General features: G+C 40.1%; 1 protein-coding gene across 1 annotated transcript in view; it reads right to left on the bottom strand.

Annotated features, from left to right (window-relative positions):
* The window catches only part of Negr1 (neuronal growth regulator 1), a 697,487-nt gene that overhangs the window by 125,498 nt on the left and 548,406 nt on the right, over positions 1–23,583 (bottom strand). The window contains exon 6 of the mRNA XM_034500375.2: positions 18,641–18,792. Coding sequence (XP_034356266.1) covers positions 18,641–18,792 — 152 coding nt within the window. The remainder of the gene's footprint in view (positions 1–18,640; positions 18,793–23,583) is intronic.

The raw sequence follows: 23,583 nt of genomic DNA, 5'->3' as shown, positions 1-23,583 counted from the left end.
TTATTGGGATACACAGACAATACCTAGATTGTTATGGCCATCTTCAACCTTGGTGTGATTTAGGGATAGACCCTCGCTAGTGGGACAGAACCACAGACAGGGACACTACTGAACATATACTGTGATGTTTTTCAGGCATTCTGTTATCAAATGTAAACTGTGAGGTACACAAAACTGTCTTCTTAGGTCATTATTAACTTTGTATTTTGTGGCTTGTGATGTTCCCTAATCCCAAGAAATATCAGTGCTTTAGAAAAGTGACCCAAAATATTCCTCACCCATTCTAGCTTTTTTGTCAGTTCTCTTCGACTCTCACAGGATTTTAGTATTAATGAATAAAAATGATGAATTAGGTCTTGGAAAATCCCTGCCCTTGAAGTGAAGGGTCTGGAAGCACTTTGCTTTAATAGAATTTAGTGGTAAAATAGAATATCCATAATAATTTGCCTTTATTCCTAGACCTTTGGTTTAGACATTGAGAGTCTAAAAGTAATTTTATAGACAAATGTTAGAATTTTAAAGCTGTACAGGATCACCCATGAAGAAGCCCATGGAATAAGCACAACCTTCTAAGAGCAGATAACTGTGTTAGGACTTAGTATTTAACTTAGTCCCTGTGAAGTGCCATTCATTATCATGTTGGGGGCACCTGTGGTGTAAGAAGGGGTGTAACCAGCACATGCAATGATGGAAATGAAGAACTGCCATCAAGATGGGGATTTTAATTTGCCAGTGCACTTTTACAAACATACATGCACACTCTTGTATGTGATTTGATGTTCTTTTCTTCTGTGGTAATCAGGCCACTTTTGGGCTAATATGACCTAAGCTTGTTGCCCTATTGCATTCTCATGTGTAAACAATACTGACAACAGCAACATAATGACACTAAAAGGAAAATGAAGCTTATCTTGTATTGAATTCAGCTATTGTTAAGTTGCAAGGGCTGCAATGCTGACTCAGTGCTTGCTTGGAGCTCTTTGTCTCCCACTTGGATGTGCACTCTCTGAACTCCAGAAGCTATGGTTATCTGAGTTCAGGCTACGCCGTAATTCTCTCTGTGTTGCCTCATCAACTGATCGAGTAGAGATGATGAGTCTGGAGGTGCACCAGCCTGCCCAGCAGAGTTTTCTACTTTTCCCACCTCCGAGTGTCTACACAGGCATCTGCATTATAGTTACTAACAAAGAAAAGCAAAAGAAACAACATAACAAACACCTTTTGACTAACTTAAAAGCCTCTCTTGGTCTTTGTCTGGTGGCAGTGCACACTATACCAGAGAGTTTCTTAGCTACAATAAACTGTAACCAAATGATAAATTATCTTTATGGGCTATTTTCTCAGAGACATAAATAACATTTATTAATCAGCTATATTATTGTCATTATTAATCAGAATATTCTTTAATCATAAGATAAGGTGTTATAAATCTACATATTGAAGTTCTCTCTTGATTTGTTCAGAGTCAAAAGTATTTAATTTTATTATGTCACTCAGACATGAAGACATTGGTGCTAAAGTGTCTTTGGAGGGATTCTCACAACATCCAATACAGTCCAAAAGCAAGAAAGACTGCCTTCAACATTTAAAGTATGAATTAGTGAGTCGATTAATAGTAGACTACAAAAAGTTGAAGAAACATACATTAGTGAAAGGTTACATAGCTCATTAAGTAATGCAGCATTAATTAAATCACCCTTTGATCAGCATAAGAGTAATATAATTAATTTCACAAAAGAATGAAATGACTGGTCTACTTTAAGTAATGATCAATGCAGGCACAAACACCTCTAGACCACTGCAAAGCACATGTGAGGGGAATTGCTGGAGTGGGAGAGAAATGCAGTCAGGATACAATGCCTGGGAGCGTCACAGCAGGAGATATCTTAGGAACTAAAGTATTAGAATATTCTAGCAATTATATTTTTCTCTATGGCCACTCACAGTTTGAAAGCTCTTGATAGTGTATGAATAGATGTTTGGGATGTGAACATTTTTATGATGTTGTTAAAAGTATCATTGCCTCCTAAGGTCATTCACTGCAGTCCTACCTCCTGGGGCTGTGGCTAGTGTACATTTGGTGAGAACCCTGCTGTGCTCTAGCCTCATGGGGTTTCTCTCATTTAGTCCTATAGCTGAAACTCACAATGATACTGGAATGTTGAAGGCTATTTCTGGACAGGACCCTGAAAGCACAGGAAAGAAAGGAAAAATAGGGAGATGAGGCTTTGTCAAACTAAGATTGTCTGTAAGCAAAGGAAACAACAAACAGAGCAAAGAGACAACCAACAAATGAATGTTTGCAACCTACATTTCTAATAAAAGGTTAGTAGCTAGAATTTATAAGGAACTTGATACATTTGTCACAAAAGGTTAGAAGAAACTGGATACATTTGTAACAAAAGGTTAGTAGCTAGAATATATAAGGAATTGGAAAAGAAACAACAGATTGAAGAGAAAACCCACAGAGTGGGAGAAATGCTTAACCCACAGTGTATATAGAACTCTCAAAACTTAGTAAGCAGAAAGAAAAAGAAATGGTGATATATATTATTTTGAAAAGAAGACATCTAAATGGCCAACAGGATCATTGGAAAATATCCAATGTCACTAGCTACCAGGAAAATAAAAATCAAAACATGTACAAGCCCTCTCAGTAAGAATAGATATTATCAAAGTGAGGATGCTACATCCAGGAGAGGGTACAGAGGAACACACAGTAGGAATATAACTTAGTAGAAGCACAATGAAAAGACTAGCAGTAACTTTTTAGCAGTTTCTTTGGGAATGTGTGGGACCATACATTTCATACCTAGAAACATGGGGGTTGGGGGGAGAGAGAACAAGAAAAAAAAGAGCAGTCATGTAATATAACAGTGTCACCATCACTAAGTGTACATTCTAAGTGGACAAGAAGTACACTTACTGTCAGCTGCTGTATCTTATCTCTTACAGCAAAGAAATGAGTAAAAATGTGCAGTAACTGATACATGTGTTTCATACACACAACAGAACACTATCCCACCATATAAAAGGCAGAGTCTGGGATCCATGCCCTTGTTCATGCAGGTCATCATGAAAAGTAGTTGGGAGTAGAGACCTGCAGGAGTTGGTGGCACAGAATTCCATCTGGGGGTCTGAGTTACAGTAGGACCACGGGGACAATGCCTATTACAGGACACAAAGCCAAAGCAGCTTCAACTTTCTATTTGGTGACAATGTGTGACTGGGGAGACAAATATGCTTAACTGAACTGAAACATCATATGTGTATCAAAATATTTCAGGATATCCTATGAGCATACATTATATTTATCTGCTCAAGATATTAAAAACTCAAGTTTGCCAAAGAAAAAGGTAGGTAAAAAACTGCTTGAAGGAACCATGAGGAAGGAAAAGTCTTCATATTACGTGAATACATTAGCAACCGGACTACATGTGGTAGCACCACACAAAGGCAGCCCCAATTTACAGCATCAGTGCTGCCATGGGGATTAGAGATGCTAAATTACATCATCACAAGCTCAGAATAGAGCCATGGGAGTGATGGGTCTCGTGAGGTGTGGGTCCAAAGTAATATGAGGAGGGGAAAGGCTACTTGTGTATAAATCCCTACCATGTGACAGGCATTTTTAAAAATAGATCTTTATGGCATTTTTCCAATTCCACATGGTCTTTAATGAAGTCCATCTTACAGATGGGAAGTCAAAAATAAGAAAGTAAATACAACTTTCAAGAGTAATACAGTTTGTATAGTGGAACCTTTATTTTGTGTGTATATGTGTGTGTACATGTGTGTGCATTATGCACAGCTACAGGTACATGTGTGGAGGTCATTGTAGGATGTCTGTTGTCCTATCACTCTGCTTTATTCCAATGAGACATGGCCTTTCACTGAACCTGGACCAGGGATGCAACCCAACAAGTTGGAAAAATCGTCCTGTCTCTGTACCCCTGCAGGGCTGGGGTTATAGGCACATGGCTTTTTACACAGCTAGCAGGTGTCTGAGCTTAGGTCTTCATGTTGCATGTCAACCCACCATTGTATCTCAACATGCCTATGGCTTCCTTTACAGTCACTGAAGTAAACAGTGGTATGCAGAATCTTACTGCATATATCATACACAATTAAAAATTTTTTTTAAAAATATGTTTTTTTTTCCCCAACAATGGTATCAAGATAGCCTCATGGATAAAGATGTTGTTACCAAGCCTGAGGGCCTGAGATTTGAATGGTGTAAGGAGAGTATTACTGCTGCAGGTTATCCTCTGAACTCCACCTTCATTCTATGCCATGCCTGTCCTTTACACCCTTACACACAATAAATGAATGAATGAATAAATAAATAAATAATAATAAATGTAATTTTAGGAACTGTGTTGATGCTGTAGCTATCATCCCGGGAAGTACAAATCAGGCCTGGGCGTATTGTTATGAGACCATCTTTTCAGTCAGCAGGGAGCATATACATACTCATTCTGATTTGCTACTTTGCACAAAATTGCCAGCCCACATTTATGTTAGGGCCCCTTTTATGGTTGGATTAGAGGTTCACATGTTACATTGTGGTTACACTGTCTTGGGACAGTGTAGTGGGGAAATCACTGGCTACATGGCATTTTGAATAGAGAGAACTGTGTATCTTATTATAATTTTGAATGCTGATATGTACATTATTTCTACTAAATATCTCCAAACAAATCACTGGAAATATTAAAATTTTACTTCAGAAGCCTGAATCAAAATATGGGGAATTTTTGGCAAGATATACTACCATTAAATCTATCTCTCAATTTCATTTACACACAGTGACTATGTAAAGATGATTCATATGAAAATGTAATAAGTATGAGGAGGGTAGTCACATGCAACTACACACAAAACAAAGGACACAGACAGGAGACATTGAAATGCGTAATAAAAGCTTGTTCTGCTTTAAAAGAATATAAGGTTCATTGTGACAATCTTATCAAACATTTTGGAAAGAAAGTGAGTGGAGTGTTGTCATGAAATACAATTCTACAGAGACTCATGGGAGATTAGCTTTTTTCTGTCATGGTAAAAACAAGTGTATTCTGCTTCTTGACCTTCAGTCTACAATGTGCTACAGCATCTCCACTTGGGTAATAGTCACACTGTCTTATTTTCCCAGAAATATTTCTCCTAGATTTTGGCACATACTTAGAAGAACTAGAAGTCATCTTCTCAAAGTTAGAAAACATTCTTAGGGCAAGAAAAGTTTTAACCAATCAAAACAAACTTTAAAATATATGGCAAACAAAATACCCTTTGGGCAATCAATTCTGTGACTAAGAGAATAGTTTTCAAAGTAAGCCTGATTCCCCTCCCTCCCCCACCCCCATGAACTTATGAGAAAGCCTTCTAACACATTTGAAATAAAACTGAGTCACTTCTCAAATTGGCCATTTGTACTCCAGGGCTTACCCTGTGAAAATGCTTGGATTGCTTGGGTAATTCAATTGCACGTGGGGATCAATGCCGGTGTGAAGCTCCCTGGTCAAAGGTTGGCCCTTAGGCTGTAACTTAAATCAATTTGGGGTAAGTCAAGTTTAATTACATTTTCAGTGATGAAGCTTTCAAAAGCAATTTTGAGCTTGCCTATTCTGAGGCTGTTTGGCTCTGCCCCTAATCTATATTGTTGGTTACAGAGGCAGCTGTCTACCAGCCTATCTTCTTTAGAGTTGATTGAGTCTTGCAGTTGAGGGAAAATGAGAAAAAGCAAAACAGTGGGAAAGATGCAAAAAGTACCAAAATGAACAAACAAACAAACAGAAACAAAAGAAATGGAGTTTTACTAAAGGTTTCAGAATATCATTCGGTTTTTTTTTTTTTTTTTTTTTTTTGGTTTGCTTAGTAATTTTAAACAATAAAATAAAAATAAAGAAAGGAAAGGACAGAAAAAGAGAAAGTCTTGGGGAAGTCCCCCAAGGGTAACACACACTGAAGCGCATTGATTTGGGCAAAGTGATCCTGTTTCTTCATGTGTAGCTGGCACGTGGTTCTGCCTAACAGTGTCAGAGAGGACTAGAAGATGCCTTGCTGACTAGAATGAAATAAAGCCCATTCAATTTTTTTTCAGGTAAGTGAAATATATAAACTGTTGTTCATGTTCCCTAAAAATTTGGGCAAGCCAAATTTATGTTGACTCATATAAAACCAGTGAACACGAGCATAGATTAAGATTAACTGGATATTAGCCCAGAAGCTCACAATACCAAATATGCAACTCACAGACCACATGAAGCTCATGAAAAGAAAGACCAAAGTGTTAGAAGGAGGAACAAAATACTCAAGGGAGCAAATATAGAGACAAAGTGTGGAACAGAAACTGAAGGAGGGGCTGTCTGGAGACCATTCAACCTGGGTATCCATCTTTTGTGCAGTCACCAAAGGTAGACACGGATGTGGATGCCAGGAAGTGCATGCTGACAGGAGTCTGATATAGCTGTCTCTTTAGAGGTCTGCCAGAGACTCACATATTCAAAGGCAGATGCTCACAGCTAACCATTGAACTGATTATGGGGTTCCCAATGGAGAAGTTAGAGAGAAGACTGAAGGAGCTGAAAGGGTTTGTGGCCCCATGGGGAGAGCAGCAATACCAACCAACCAGAGCTCCCAGGGTCTAAACCACCAGCCTGGGAGCACATAGGGAGGGACCCATGACTCCATCTGTATATGAAGGAGAGAATGGCCTTGTCAGGCATAGGTGGGAGAGGAGATCCTTGGTCCCATGAAGGCTGAACATTGAGTGTGGGGGAATTCAAGGGTGAGAAGGTGGGAGGGGGTAGGTGGGGACACATCCTCATAGAAGTAGGAGGAGGGGGAATGTGATAGGGGGTTCCTGGGCAAAGGGAGAGGAATGGGGTAAGGGGATAACATATGAAATGTAAATAAAATATTCAATAAAAAAGATTAATCTGTTTTTGTTTTTTGTTTTTGCTGTTGTTGTTGTTGTTGTTGTTGTTGTTGTTGTTGGTGGTGGTGGTGGTGGTGGTGGTGGTGGTGGTGTGTGTGTGTGTGTGTGTGTGTGTGTGTGTGTGTAAGCTCTCTTTATCCTGTGATAGTAGCTTTTCTACATTGCACAGCACACATACATCCATGCACTGTAACACTCCTACAGAATCATGAGTCTTAGGGAAAACACAAATGTCACTGGAGTTGTAGCTGCAGATTCCTAAAGCACAGACCACATTCCTGCCAGTTTCTGAGAAATATGCTGTTAGTTCTTCCTTAAAAAGTTTCAGAAAACTGTAATTCCTTCAAAGTGTCTGACAGCGACCTGCTTGGCTCTGGCAGGAAGCTCATCTGCCTCACTAATTAGGCAGTTCCACACGTGTGCTAATTGGATTGAGTCTTTAAGAAATCAAAGGGAGGAAGAGTATGAAGTGATATAAATCCGTCTCTGAGCCTGCAGCTTGGTTGCGTCTTTGTCTTAAAACTGTTGAACATTGAAGAGTGCCTTTCCCTTTTTCTTTTATAGGTAAAATTGGAAAAAATCCAAGCCATATAAATGATGGCCATAGCAAAGATAAAATAGCATTTCTTATTTGATGCATCACATCTCACTGAGGTACACATGGGCAGATAGCTAACTTGTGTGTCTGTAGAAAAATCCCACTTGCACACTCTTGAATAAAAAAGCTCCACCTAGACTAGATAGACTCTCTGAGGATCAGGCATCTCCAGCTATCGCCTTAGCCCCTGTAGGTACCACAACTGAATGCTCGGTGCTTTGGAGAAAGGATGCCTCATGGAGGTACCATCCTGTCATAGTCCCCCTTCTTTCCCTTATCTGGAGATTACAATGGTCTAAAGAAGAAGAAGAAGAAGAAAAAAACCTTAATCCAATTTCACTTCACTCTGTCCTTTTGAGAAATGTCTAATAATTACATGTTATACTAAGCAAAGTGGGAGTTTGGTTACAGTCTCACAATGCTTCTGTTTACTTATATGTTTGGGTCTCTCAAATAAGGGATCACATTTCCATTTCTCAGAGAAAGAAATAAAAGCACAGAGGCCCTGGTGGGCAAGTTGCTTGTCTGCTGCCTGCTGCCATAGCCATTCGATGATGCTTCAGATATGGTCACAGCTGTAGGGAACATGGTGCATAGTAAAAGGGGGTGGGCCTCAGAGATCTTTCAGAAGTAACAACAAGAATATGGCAGCATCCTCTAGAAGGAGACCTGGAAATGTTTGGCCAGTGTAAGGGTCTGGTCATGCATTGACCGTGAGTTCAAATAGATTCACAGCTCCACTCTTCATGTTGACAGGGCTGCGTTTCACTTATTGCACGATTAGGGCTATGTAGAACAACATAGAGGACAAGAAGGTCTTTTTAGAGGCTGCAGGCCAGCAGAAAGGAAACCCTCGATATGAAGAAAACTTCTCAGGGAATGGAACTCTCTGGAGAGGAGAAAGTAGGGAGGCCAGTGCAGAAGCTGTTCTACAAATCCCGAAATTCACCACAGAATCTAGAACATTCAAATGTAAAATGTTTTCAACCAATAAAAATAATCTTGAGCTCACTGATAAAAACAGGAGAGAAAATATTAGTAGAAATATATATTTTAAAATAAGCAATACATTTTACTCTTTCTCCAACGCGCACAGTGTTCTGAGGACCTTAGAGTGTTACAACTGATTGATGTGTAGATCCATCTAGTCTTATTGTATGGGTGATGAGACTGAGACCACAGAAGCATAAAGTTATCTTCAATTTATGGCAGAATCTCAATGATCTCAGTAATGGACCTCTGGAGTCTGGTATGTGGTATGGATAACTTTTAATTTTTTATGGTCTTTAATTTCCATAAGCTTGTGGCCTTTCAAGGCTCATCAATGATGGTGGCAAATGACAAAGTTCCTTCTCCCTCCTTCTCCTGACTTGGTCAGCTCTGGGAAACACCTGCTCTTTAGAACAGATTGAAATGCACTTGTCAAACTACCTCTTAACCCGGGAGAAAGACAACTGTAGTGTAATTAATCTCCTACAGCCTCTCTAATCAACCTGCCCACTCCCTCCTCTCATTACAAGTGAATGCTTATGTGCATGGCTGATTTAATTAATATTTCTAATAAGGATGGTATCATAATGCTATGCAATGGTACATTAAAAAAATGAACCAAAGAACCAGCTACTTTGCTTGCATACCCAGAGAAACAAAGTTGTAGCCATTCATTTATGCAGAGTCTGTGTGTGTTTTTCCTTCCACATGTGTATAAGTTACAATAGAAGAGGAGGAGAATATTTCTAGTGATAGGCAGTGTGTGGGCTATCATGCATGTTCTATTTATATTTATTGTTTATTTTTGTGCTTGTATATGATGTGTGTGCATGTGTGTGTGTTTGTGTAGATGTGTGTGCATGCGTGTGCAAAGGTGCATATGCATGTATGTGCTTGTTTGTAGAGGTCAAAGGTTGGCCTTAGGTGTCTTCCTTGGATCTTCATGTTTACACAACAAACATTTAACCAGCTGAGCCATCTCTCAGCCTGGTTCTATTTAATTTTAGAACCTGCCATAAAAACAAACTGTTCTTTCCTCTTTTATAAGTGAGATGTCTGAGCCTCAAAGATTGAGAGAACGGTTCAAAATCCTTCAGTTCAAATCTGCTTAACTCAAAGCTTTAGATGTTCAACTTGAAGAGTGGGCAAGCTTTGGGAGCTTATGTGTGAGCACAGGCTCATCTCCCTCAGTCTTCAGAGCAAGAGTTTGTTCTAGAGCAGAGATTTTCGAATCCAATCTTTGTCACAGTGCTGTATCACACACACACACACACACACAGAGAGAGAGAGAGAGAGAGAGAGAGAGAGAGAGAGAGAGAGAGAGAGAGAGAAATCCCAGGTATACCTCCACATCAACCAGACTAGCTCCAATTCACTTTGTTATACACACTCTTTGTTACACACCTGTGACCTGTCATTGCACTGGCCCACAAGGGAGGTGGTTGTCCCATAATCCCATAACAGAGCTGAAGTCTAGTGACATTGCGGCTGTCAAGGCATCATTGAAGTTGGTGTACTGTCACTGGCTTTCAGTGGTATAGACAGAAAGAATCCTGTAGCAGTGGTATGAAAGTGTCACAGTATAATTAGAGATGGTATATAATCCTTGAGAATGTTAATGAACAACTATGCTTCCTGTTCTCTCCCCTTAAAAAACGTTACGTGCACCTGGGTTTGCCTGTATGTATTCTGCGTACCATGTGCAGGCAGTGCTCACAGAGGCCAGTGTTGGGTTCCCTGGGAGTGAAGTTACTGATGATTGTGACTTACCATGTGTACTGGGAATCTAACCTGGGTCCTCTAAGAGCAGACAGTGTCTTTACCACTAAGCCATCTCTCCAGACCCCTTCTATGCTTTTTATCCATTGCTTGGAATTTATTCCCTCCTCTTAGGAAAAAAAAAAAAACTTTAAAATAAAATATTCTGTAGTATTAACCTGGTAGTAATATCATATACATATTTCACAATTACACTGTCACTTGTTTTATTTATTTATTTATTTGTTTATTTATTCACTTTATATCCCAACTGCAGCCACCTCCCTCCTCTCCCAGTGCTACTGTCACAAACCCTTTCCCCTAATTATCCTTGAGAATGGGAAGTTCCCCATGGGTACCAACCCCATCCCCCCTTCAAGTCACAGCAGAATTCCTGCCAAGGCCTTACAAGGCAGTCAGCTAGAAGAAGGGGGTCCAAAGACAGGTAACAGAGTCAAAGTCCCACTACAATTGTTAGGGAACCCACATGAAGACCAAGCTACACATTTCTATAAATGTGTAGGTTGCCTGGGCCCAGCCCTTGAATGCTCTTTGGTTGGTAGTTGAATCTTTGTGAACTTCCATGGACCCAAGACTCTGGAGGTCTTCCTGTGGTGTTCTTGACCTCTCTGCTGTTTCCATCCTATCACCCACGCTTATCTTGATGGCACTCCTATTTCTCCACTTTTCCTGTGCTCAATTTAATATCATGCTTTGTTTATCATAACTCCAGGAACAACATGCTCTATCATACATGTACCACCTAGCCTAGGTGTGTGATAGCTTATACAATACAGGTTTGTGTAAATATAGCCCGTGATATTGGCAAATCATGATGTTGGCCCACGATCTGTTTTGCAGAATTCACTATCTCCCATTGTTAAGTTATGTTTTACTAGACACAGCAAGAGTTTGCAGAAGGCTTTGTTTGGGAGAAGGAGGAATTCTGTTGCTTCACAAAATAGAATCTGTCATATCTGACCCTCCCTGCTTGCAGCAATACAATCCTACCAGAGTGACAAAGGGCTAAGTTCTGTCTGTGCTTGTTTTTGATGGTGGCCTGGAGCACCACAGGTTCTGGCAGTCACTTTTACTGCATCAGCTTGTGAGGCTCTTTTTCATGTGGTTTGGAATGGCTCTTTATCCATCTGCTTGTGAACTTAGGCTCTCAGATTCAGGCATCAGCTGGGGAGGAAAGGTCTTCTTGCTTTTTTTTCCCTCTCAGTTCCCACAAACTTATGTGCATTTGCTGAGTGTTGATCTTGTCTGAATAGATCCAGACAGTATGCCATTGCATAGGACCATGTTGCTCTGTCAGAGTCTCTGTCCAAGCCCCAACCTAATTCTTGTCAACATTTGTTTTAAGAGCACATAGGCAAGCCTTCCTATTAACATCTCAAAGCTACACATCTATAAAGCCCTCACACATCACCGTGTGTCCTTAGGACTCTCCAAAGCTAAAATGATGATCATGTCTTTCAGCCAAAATGAAATCCTATGGCTTTTAAGTTGCAGAAGCAAAGATTATTTTTGATCTAGAACATAAAACATTTAAACTTGTGGTATCACCATTGCCTTCCACAGGGGATCTGCTGCCTATACCAAGATAGAGGGATGAGAACCCACTGCAGCTTACTGGTATTTGGAGGCATTTTAAGCAAGTAGAGAGCTGAAGTATTATTTTCCAGTAAAGCATAATCTGAATTTGGTAAACCAGCCATAAAAAGCAGCAACCAGCAGCTCCGGCCTAGACATAGCTGTCACACCCTGTCTCCTTTCACTTTTGCAGAACTGACTTTATTTCAAGTGAAGACATTTTCCATCAAATTCCATATGCTGTTAGAAAATAATGTCTGAGAGTTTTCAAGAGAGTAAAAATGTAATTTTTATGAAAGCATTTAATATTGGAAATTCATTATGGTCTCTAGGAGAGAAGTCAAGGCAGGCACAAGTTTTGTTTTTGAGTCCTTTGAAGTTTTAATGTATCATGTTTCTGAAGAGAATACTATGTGTCCTTGAACAGATGTAGCCACATAGGCAAGAAGGCCCCACAACACTGCCAGGATTTATTCTTCAGCAAAGGTTCCATTCATACTTGGGAACACATTTACAGGGAGGGTGGGTATCCACCTACCATAGCAGTGTCCCTTTCTATTCTCTGGCTGTAAACAGCTTCCCTATTTCTATTCAGGCTGGACTTGTCCCACTCATGTGCACACACTGAGCCTCTGGAGAACGTTGCACTGTCATAAAGCTGTGTGTACTATGCCTCTGTTCCAAACAATTCTTTCCTCAACTTCTCTACAGATGTTGAACATTTTCGTATACACACTGAAGTTTTTGGTGAAAATGAGGAGCAAAGCTCTTGCACTGACAAAGACAGAATTCCTTCTCACACCACAGTGAGCACTTGAGTAACAAGACCCATAGATGGCAGGGTGAGATCACTGAGTTTCCTTCCTTTAAGGAACATACACAGAGTAAGTCTTGTGTTGCACATATCATAGGTGAAAACACTAACATATGTAATTTTGAGTCCCACAGTTTGTACTTAACAAGAAATTCTATTACAGATATTTGTCACATGATTATCCCTTAAGATTGTATTAAAGAATGCCTTTCTTAAGCACTGAGCTATACAAGGCTGAAGCTCTCTCTCTCTCTCTCTCTCTCTCTCTCTCTCTCTCTCTCTCTCTCTCTCTCTCTCCCTCTCCTCTGTCCCTCCCTTCCCACTCCTCTCCCCTCCCTCTCTCTCTCTGCTTCCCTTGTCTTTTTCTCTATTCCATCTCATTTTTCTCTCACTTGACAGAGAACTCTATTTTCAGCAATTTAAAACAGTTTTAGTGACAAGAATTACTAAAATCTCTGCTTTAAATTATAGTTCCTTTTACAATCGCAACCTAATGCCTTAAGAGAAAATGTTTCTTTCAGAACTGAAATAGTTGGAATAAGCAAGGCTCAAGTGGATGGGGGCAGGGTCATAGCACTGAGGCCTGGCTAGGAAACTCATGAGACTGTGCAGGTCAGGGAGTGACTGACATGCTCACAGCCAATAGCTTATTAGTCAGAAAAGTAATCTGAGCAGACCAGACACTGTGGAAGCATCCAGGACGAGACTCTGATCCTCTGTTGCATGACCTAACCTCTAGAAAGTGGGGGGTTTTACCCATAGCTCAACCCTCTCTCTATTTAGCCTCAATGTATAGACTGTGACATCTCAAAGGTTTCCGAGAAACTGCTCTAGGAAAATCACTAACCACCACAGATTTATAACAACAGTGGCTCATCACCAGCCTTTTTTTCTGGTCTGGGGTGACTGAGGACTTGACAGCCCCTGGATTCTTCCCATTCTCCTCTGTCTGGTGCTTCTCCCTGCTGTTTGCCCTTTATGAAGATGGGGCTTGGATATGTATCCTTCATGTACTTCACTGTTTCTATCTTCATGAGAAATCTGACCTGTTCTCATCACTGAATCTGCATTCTGTTCTGAAACTTCCAGATCATCTCCTTTCTGAACTCTATATCCAACTGCCTACTGGGCATCATCTGAAACCAAAAACGCATGAAAATGAACTCCTGTTTTTCTTTTTTTCCAGGTGCTAAAAGTGCTGGGTCTTTGCCCATGCTCTGATTCTGGTTAATGTCACTCACAGTAGCCATGAGAAGTCAGCTGAATCCTGCTTCCTACGCCTTCCTATTCCTGCAGATTTGGCCACCGCCTTACACCTCCTCCTTGTCTCTCAGTTCTCACCTCAGCTACTGTATTTGCATCATTTTTATTTGCCCATGTTATTTAAAGTTTGTGTGGGGGTTCAGAACCCACACAGTCTAACAAAGTCTTTCAGAATCCAGATCTGTTTATACAATTTCTTTGTTAAAAAATCATTCAATGATTCCAAGCCTAAAGACAGAAACGTATATTCAAGCCTGTCCTGACACTTGTCAATTTGTCCAGCCTTTCTTTACAGTTTCACTTCTTCCTTTACTGTAGCCCTAGAAAGGGGCAAGCATGCTGTTCACTTTTACCTGCTATCACATGAGCTGCTCTACTGGTCTCTCTCTTCAGCCATCATTGTCCATTACTCATGACTGACCCAATTATGGCCCTCGCTCTGGGACCAGAGACTTCTATCTGGCCCTAGTATAGCTCTGGGAATACAGACTCCTGTTTGGACCTTGGCTCTGGGATGCTGTCATTTTGGTCATTTATTCTATAATCATGATTATTGTTGGGTGAATTTTTAAAAATTCTTCCTCAGAGAGTGAGAAAATGATGGCCCAGGTGATGTTTTGAGCTACACATAGGTTGTTTAATATTCAAATACTAATTTCAGCTTCTCTTGGTGGATGGTCCCTTCCCACCCTTGAGACTATATCTATAGCCCCTTCCCTGCCCCCCCCCCCCAGAGCAGCATAGTTGACTGTTTTTCTCTGGAGCGTCTTATGCTCCTGGTTCTCCTCTTTCCATTGTCTGAACTCCTTGAAGGAGGTTATTGATCTACTTATCCTGCTCTTTCCAACATGAAGCCTATAGCTTTGAATACTGCAGACCATCAGCACCCATATTTGACAAGTGAACACCTCTACTGAATCAGCTATATGAGGACCACATAGAACTGGATGTTTGTTTCATCTTTACACTTTACAGGTCCCCGATGTCTGAACTCTTATGCCGAGGACAGGATATTTAATGTGGAATTAACATCCACAAATCCTTGTCAGTGCACTAAGAGAAGCATGAGACAAACTTGTGCATTAGATTTAGAGATTATCTCAAGCCTGTTTTACTTCACCGTTCTCACAAGTAGATTGTTTACCAAAGAAGCTCTCAGGTAGTTAGACAGTCATCAGATTAAGTCATTTATCTCCAGTATAGACATAGTGCTCCTTCAGATGCATTGAACAAAGAGCTGGTATATGTGATGTTACAGTAACAATGACTACATTTACTGAGTACCTCCAGACAAAGAAACAGGTGCATTAAAGGCATCATCTAAATTTCTGCTGAGGAATTTATGATTGCCCTCAATTTACAGATGAATTAACTGAGCATTTGAATGAAACACATGTAACTTACATAAAGCAACATAGCTGAAGTGTAGTAAAATGTAGATTTAAGACGTTTTTCTCTTATGATGCAATACACACACACAGACACACACACACACACACACACACACACACACACACACACACACACACACACTTTCTTTCTCCATCCTTCCCCTCCCTCATACATGTTCTCTGCTTCCATCCCCTTCCCTCCACTCCTTTTCCCTCACACATAGTCATACCCAAATGCACTGGCTTCCTTTTTACATAGTTTCATTTATGGCTTTCTCTGAACTTAGAGATAGCCTTATATCTCTTTAGTGATCTGGAAAAGGATATTGTATAAACTAATAGTAGGCTGAAATGGTTCCAAGATTCATCCTAAAGACTAAGGACAAACCTATAAAGAGGCCAGTTAGAAATCAAAATGGTTTTTAAACTATCTTTCAAGTGACCATGATCACCTCTCAATCTGTGGGTGGTTTTGTGATCTTAGATTTAGGTAGAGAAGTGGAGTGGCTCAGAACTTAAGCACAAGAGCCAGCAGCAAGGACTGAAGCTTCAACTTCACCACTGGCTTCATCTGATGACCTCTGACACTGAACACACTCTCTCTGAGCTTTCCTATCTGCAGAGAGGAGATTGGAGAACCCCTTTGTTGTTGTTGAGGATTAAATAGTCAAATTCTTGTAAGAAATTAGGATAAAATCTGGCCCAGAATAAAATAATAGTAAATGTCATTTCTAATGCCTGGGACATTGAGTGGCATCCCCGAGGCTAAGAAGGAAGGCCCACAGCTACAAAACAGTGCATCCTTCATTGAGTTATCAGTCCATTCATCAACTCATTTGGGGCTTACTTTCTTTATTCATTAAAAATTCACTAATTGTCTATTAAGTAGTAGGCATTGCATTTGGTGACATGACAGCTAAAGCGATTGGTGAGACACTGAGGCAGTTTCAAGACTCCCTAGTACCCAACAGAAAGATACAAAATGTGCAAAAATAACTACAGTGGTTGGAGATGTTGTTTCAAGGTTACAGTGTCTGCCTGGTATGCATGAATCATGAATTTGACCTCCAGTACCACAAAAGTGAAATAAAAGATAAAACACAAACAATAATTATAGTACAGAATTGAAATACTTCAGTACAGAAGAGCTTCAGGGAAGAATCCTACATATACAGACACACCATCAAACATCCAGGGCCATAGTTATAGACAAAGTCTGTCAGTGTTAGCCAACCATTAAAACTCTGGTAACAGTTAAGAGTTAGTGAGAGAGAGACACAATAAATGGATGATACATAGATAGACGGTAGACAGATAACAGAGATGATAGGTAGATGATAGGCAGATGCTAGATGATAGACAGATGATAGGTAAATGATAGATAACAAATAGACAAATGATAGGTAAATAGATAGACATAACATATGATCCTAAATTGTAAGAAACATTACTTCATTTTAGAAAATAAATTATGATTTAGAAATTTTGCTAGCAAGTTAATAACATGTTAATGTTATTAACTCTCAATTTTTCTTTGCTTTTTAAAATAATTTATTTTTTCAGATTTTTGGATATTGAAGCCATCTAAAATATTGACAATAATCTATAGAACTGTCAATATTTACAATAATTAGAATTCAACCTTCTCCTGATCTCTCCCGTGGCTCTTGTTACTAATCACCATAGAAAACATCCTCATGAGAAAAAAAATACTTAGCAAGAATTTTACAGAAGGTCATCACATGGCCACGACTTTTTTCATTTCAAAATTAGTGCTAAGAAATATTAGGAAATATTGAACTAAACCAATGAAAGGGTTGACATAAACGTATGCATCTGATTCTATATTAGAAGTTTTTAATCACCCCAATTCGAAACCTCACAAATTATAAAACACAACAAAGTGTGATCTAAGTGAGAAGGAAATCTTCATACCATTTGTGTTTCTACAAAACATAAAAGCCCCTGCCTATGATGGACTTCACAATTTCTGCATTTTCCTGGAGTAAGTTGTGATCAACTTATGGAGTAACATAAGAATGTGTGCCAGGCTACAGTAAGAGTACGAACTTTGAGAGAAGATTCATGCAGATAACTTTGTGAAATTGAGGAAGCAGAGTCTACATTCTTTGAATATTCTGAAAAAACAGTTTTAAAATTAGAGGAGTGTTTATGGATGTTACAATCTGTAAGTCACTCAGTTTCCTCAAGGTACTAATTGTAGTTGCTGAAAAGAGCATTAATGTAGGATTTTCCCTCTTCTGCTGGTCCCCAGGGCTGCTGCTCAATCATTTCCAGTCCTTGCGATGCATTAGAGTGAGCTCTGAAGACAGGCAGACACCTTGAGGGCAGATACACTAATATGTCTTCAAAGTATCCCTTCCTTTTATCTGCTAAAACTTTTTGGAGAAAATGGAGCATGCCCAGAGGTGTTCACATCTGCTTTTTAAATCTTTGGAACAGAAGCCTATGACCCTGAGCTAAGAACATCATTGATGTGCCCACCGCCTATCCTTTAAAATCTATGACCTAAAGCTGAACATGCACAAAAGTGTTCTGCATGGGGGCATAGACACCCTCAAATTCCTGCCCATATACATAAATATAGGGTGTTCACACATCTTTTGTTAGATAGGAAGACATTGCTCTACAAATGAGTCCCACATTCTATCAGAAGGGAATCCACCTCCCTTTCTTCCTGTCTGTTTGGCTCTGATTGTTTTGGGTTTAAACCCAAGAGACAACCCATTACATTGCATTCAGATGTATAGATAATGTAGCATTTGTCTCAATCAATCCATAGACTGTATTTCAAGATACAGTTTTGAGTAAATATGGTATCTATGCAGATAGAATACTTTTCCCATGCTTGTTTACTCACTATCTCATTTTGCATACAGCATGTGAATTTCTGGTGACTCAAAAGGTGAGTGTCTAAAGACGAACAGCCAAGAGTAAACTCAAGTCGTGGCTACTCCATGCTTCAAGAGAAAACATTTTTTTCAAAAATAAACCCAGTACAGATAAAACCCCACTTAACTATCTTTGGACAGAAGATGTGTTTTACCTATTTTTGTAACCCCTACCCCTTTTAATCCCTAAGACATTTTTACATGTAGAGGTTTACAGGTAGTATAAAATTCTCAAACATCTACATAATTTTGGAACAAACTTTCCTGTTTCTACCTTGGGATGAGATCTAGGCTGAGCATACTCCACGGTTGGGCTTCATTTCTGCTCATGCAGAGGAGTCTGGAGGCCCTTGGAGTATGCTTTCCAACTTTTTTACTTACGATTGAGGGGCAGGCTCGCGTTGGTTGTGCCCAGCTTGTTGGCAGCCACACAAGTATAGTTGCCGAAGTGCTCCTGTGTCACATTTGTCACTGTGAGGATGGATCTTGTGCTAAAATTCTGAATGATAATTCCTTGTTGGCCATTGAAGAGCCTAGAAGACAGAATATACTATGATAAACATGTATATGAGACATCAGTTTCAAATTCAGCTTAGGCGGAGCTGCCACGGCAACCTGGAGCTATAGTGACCACACCCACATGGACCTTAGCAACATAGTGTTAGTTCTGTTTTGCAACGATTCCCCTGCATTGGTGGATTTGGTGGAGAAGACAGGCTTTATAGCTGTCCTTTGCTCTGATGGGTTGCCCTCCTACATGACAAACCAGACCCTGTGATCTGTATGTGTACTTTTTTCTAGTGTACAAATTAACCTAGTAGAGCAAAGGCTTCTCATCAATGAAAGTCAGGAAAGAGAACAAAGGAAGTAGACTTATAGAGCCCTCCAAAAGCTTCACTGATGGCTTCTGGGTAAGCTGGCTAGTTGATAGAAGCCTGAGATACTTTGTAGGTAACTCCTCTGAAACCATATGTTACAAGGATTCAAGTGAAAAGTCAACACCATATAGCTGTTGCCATACACACCAAAGGCTAGAGGATGACTTCCTTTGACCTAGAGAAGGAAGTACAACAATGCAGACAGCATTCAGAATCCTGAAACACATTTGCCTCATTTTAGGACTTCATTTCTTAAATGACTGACTTCTGTGTAACTCACTCTTGCATGGTTCTATCAGTTTGGATACACAAGTTTGTTTGTTTGTTTGTTTGTTTGTTTGTTTTAATAGATTGAATTGTTTGAATTTCCTAAATAGGGGCAGACTACAAGGACATACTTTCTTTGATATTAAAATTGTACACCATTCATAGTGGTGTCCCAAGTATTTTATAGGCCAATGAGTTAGAGTAATCATGAGATGAAGCCAAATTGAAGAAATTTTCTCTCTCCATATAAATTCTGTATCAATGTGGATAAAACCAGATTCTATCTTCTGCCTGAATAATATCAGATTTATGGAAATAAGACACAGTGACCACCAAGTGGGTAAATTTACTTGTCGAGTGGCCAGCTAGATTTTTCTTTCATGTATGATTATTTCAGTATCAACTATGTCTGATCACAAAGGAGCTCATCTGTGGCCTCCCTAGAGTTGGGACTAACTTATTATCTGTATCTTACACTGAATGGAGAAAAACTATTCTATATGTAATGAAAATCAGAAGTAATGAGATATGATTACTCTGGGAATTACTTTACTATACTTAGTGGTTGAATTTGACTTATTCGAAATGCAAACTTTAATCATAGTAACAAAACTCTGAGTTGAATAAACATTGAACAAAATTTAAACTTGAGCAGAAATAATGATCCCCAATTCTAAATGAAAAAATTGAATGAAAGTATTTTAAACCTATAAAAATGCATGCTAAATTCCTAGTGACTTACTGGACACTTTCACGCCTCGCATTAATAACCTTTAACCAATCAATGAATGCATGAATATAATTTGATGCCTGAGATTGAACCCAGGGCTTAGTGAGCACTCTGATAGCTGAGAAACATCTGTACACATCCCCTTAATTACTGTACTTTAAACTGATTGTGTTAGCATTCTGTCTAAACTTCTCCCCCACAGTTATGTGGCAATAGCCAGATATGCTCCTCCCCACAGTTACCTGGCAACAGTCAGGTAGGCCTGGCCCACTATAAAAGGGGCTGCTTGCCCCCTCCTCTCTCTCTTGCACTTTTCATCTCCTGCTCTCTTGCCTCTTGCTTCTCCCTTTCCCTCTTCTCTTCCCCATTCCTTTCCCCCTTTCTCCATGTGCTCATGTATAGCTGGATACTTTACAATAAACTTGGTAATGTGGGAAGAGTTGGGAGAAGTGAAGAAAGGAAGGAGAAGGAAAAGGAGGAGCTAAGAGAGGGAGGACCAGAAAGAGGGGAAGATGGCAGCGGACGTACGCGTGTCTCTAGCAGTCTAAGGTAGTTGTAATATCTAGGTTAGGTATTGGGTAACATCTCTAATTGTGTGGGCATCTTGAATATTGGGCATTACCAAATATATAAAGATATTGGATAATCTTTAAGCATTACAATCTCATTTCTACCGGGAACCATATGGATGGCGGGATAGTCTGGGCTCAGCCAAGCACTGTGGAGACAGTGTGGTAGATTGGCAGAGCCATCTCCCACGCTGGGCATCTCATGGGTGCAGGGTCAGTGCTTCTGACCTGCCTGAGCCGGTGGCCTGAGCCAAGCAGTGGAGGGAACATACCGCTGCTTGTGGCCTCAGGCCTTGACTAGTTGGGAACATGGTGGCCCATTAACAACAAGCCAGATTGGGTGCCGCTGTTTTAAATATTACCATTAACACTCATGGACCTCTACTTCACTTCTCTTCTCTTCTCTTCTCTTCTCTTCTCTTCTCTTCTCTTCTCTTCTCTTCTCTTCTCTTCTCTTCTCTTCTCTCTCTCTCTCTCTCTCTCTCTCTCTCTCTCTCTCTCTCTCTGCCTCTACTACCCTCTTAACTCTATGCCCCATGCCCTGAATAAACTCTATTCTATACTATACTGTCATGTGGCTGATACCACAAGAGAAAGCATGGGCCCACTGAGACATCCCCTCCCACCATACCTCACCACATACCAATAGAACATATCCCATATATCCTTATCTTTTTATAAACACATCAGATTGTATATGCCACATGTACAGGCCATAGTTCCATTTCCCCACCTGTTTTAATACTGGGGTTTAAGTCATCGTGTCCATGTCTGTTACAGACACATTTTCTGAGGTCTCTGCAATTTCCTGGACTACTGAATGTCTGATGTGCCCCAAACCAGAACTGTCTCATTGCTACTGAAAAGAAATGAACTAGAATCTTCCATTGTTTGAACTCTGAGATGTTCTCAAGGGAGTATATTGAGAAGCTCTCTGGCTCCATTGCTTCCCTTTGTCATGGCCATCTCTCTGGATGAGTTGGCTTTCAGTTTCCTGCCCTTCAATGAGGCAAAGCTACAGATGCCTCTGAGTCATGCATGCTGTTGCACACATTCTGTGCAGCCCCTGCTGTAGCGCTCTGGCAGCAGCATCTGCACCATCATCACAGCTGCATGTCAGAGTGCTAACCCAACCGCCAGGGAGATGAGAGGACAATGAGCAAGAGAAATGTCTTCCCTCACGACCATCTCCAGGGGAGGCTAGTTTTCTGAAATTAATGAAATCTATAGCTAACTTCCTTCTACAGTAGAAAGTCTGAGAACTGTTATCACTTATACAACATTTGAGACATGCTCTTCTCCTTAAGTGCAATGCAAAGCTGTCTGTGAGACTGTGGCCACTGAGGACCACCTGAGTGTGAACCTCAGAGTGGACCGCAGTGTGGACACTGAAGTGTATGTACAGACAATGTGCCTCTGTGATTTTTATCACAGAGATCTTGCCCTGAGAGTTTTTATCAATTATTCAATGCAATTCTGAAAACATTTACTAAATCAATATGAAGGTGAGTTCCATGTCAAGTGATCAAAGATAAACACAAACTCTGTCCTTCCAAAGACTGAAGCTGAGGAAAAGAAGTATCACAGAGCACAGATGAACCCCACCCTAGTAACTGAATATGAAGACATGAATCCCACCTAAAGGCTATAGCATGTATGCCCTTTATGTGAAAAATAAACAAAATAAAAGAGTATTTTAATTGATGACTTCTTTCCTCTTAAAGATTTATTCCAAGGTGTTTTTCTGTAATTTTATTTTTCATTAAGAGACTCTTTCTTGAGTAAGGAAATAGCAAAGTTGGCGCAACACTCCTCTAGCATGCAAACTTTGGTTTTATCCCCAACATTGAACAAGGTGGGTGTGATACCATGTACTTCTAATTAGGTCATAGAGACAGGGTGATCCTTCTGATGCTTCAAGGTGACCCTTCGCTACCTAGGAAGCTGGAGGTTAACCTGGGCTACATGAGGTCCTATAGAAATATTGAAATTAGATAGGTAGGTAGATGATAAATAGATAGATAGATGATAGAACCATTCATATATTGTCTTATATTGACAGATTATTTATTTCTTTTTCTACAATGGAAGAGAATCTTTACTGAATTCAGAGTTAAAAGTCAAGAACCAGGTTTCCTGTTCTTTATAAGAGCAGCTGCATCATATGGTGCTTATAAGGAAGTACTTGGCCATGTGTTCTTGTTTACTTTTACCAGGGGAACTTTCGTGTAAGATTCTTCAATTACTGCAGATCCTGTGTCCTCCACCCCTGGAACCAGCTAAAGTTGATCCATACTGAGGGACGTTACTCTTACTCTCAGTTTGTCTTTGGCCAGTGCCTCATAAATCTATGGGCTGTAGGCTGCTTGATATGCCAGCATCTGTTGCAGGCTCCTGTGAGCACAGCCCCAACAGAAACTACTATATTAAAACAGAGTCCTCTATTACCTCATGCCAGAGATAATAAGGGGAACCAGACATGCTTAGCTATAAAATGATCACAAATTACACTCATTATCTCTTTTGGACTCTCGCTATCTAAGGTGACTAAGAAACCCAGTATCAAAGACTCCAGAGAAAAACCCAACCACATAGTGTCAGCATCAATTGGTAAGATTGCAAAAATAACTAGGGCAATGACATTGTGTCTTGCTCAGTCTCAGGCCTGCCTCACTTCATGTTTGGGATTATTGCCCACTCTTTCTTTCCAGGTCAGAATCAACAATAAATGCCACACACAGGGCCAGAGCCGTGACTGCATTTCTAGTCTCATTGTACACAGAAAAGCTTCACATATATGTGGAAGATGGCAATTGTTCTCAATTCATTTATAACTGAAATTCTTCAGTATCTGTACACACATGTATGGCCCTAAGAGTG

The sequence above is a fragment of the Arvicanthis niloticus genome, chromosome 4 (assembly GCF_011762505.2).
Source record: "Arvicanthis niloticus isolate mArvNil1 chromosome 4, mArvNil1.pat.X, whole genome shotgun sequence".
Taxonomy (NCBI): Eukaryota; Metazoa; Chordata; class Mammalia; order Rodentia; family Muridae; genus Arvicanthis; species Arvicanthis niloticus.
This window is presented reverse-complemented; position numbering and strand designations above follow the sequence as displayed.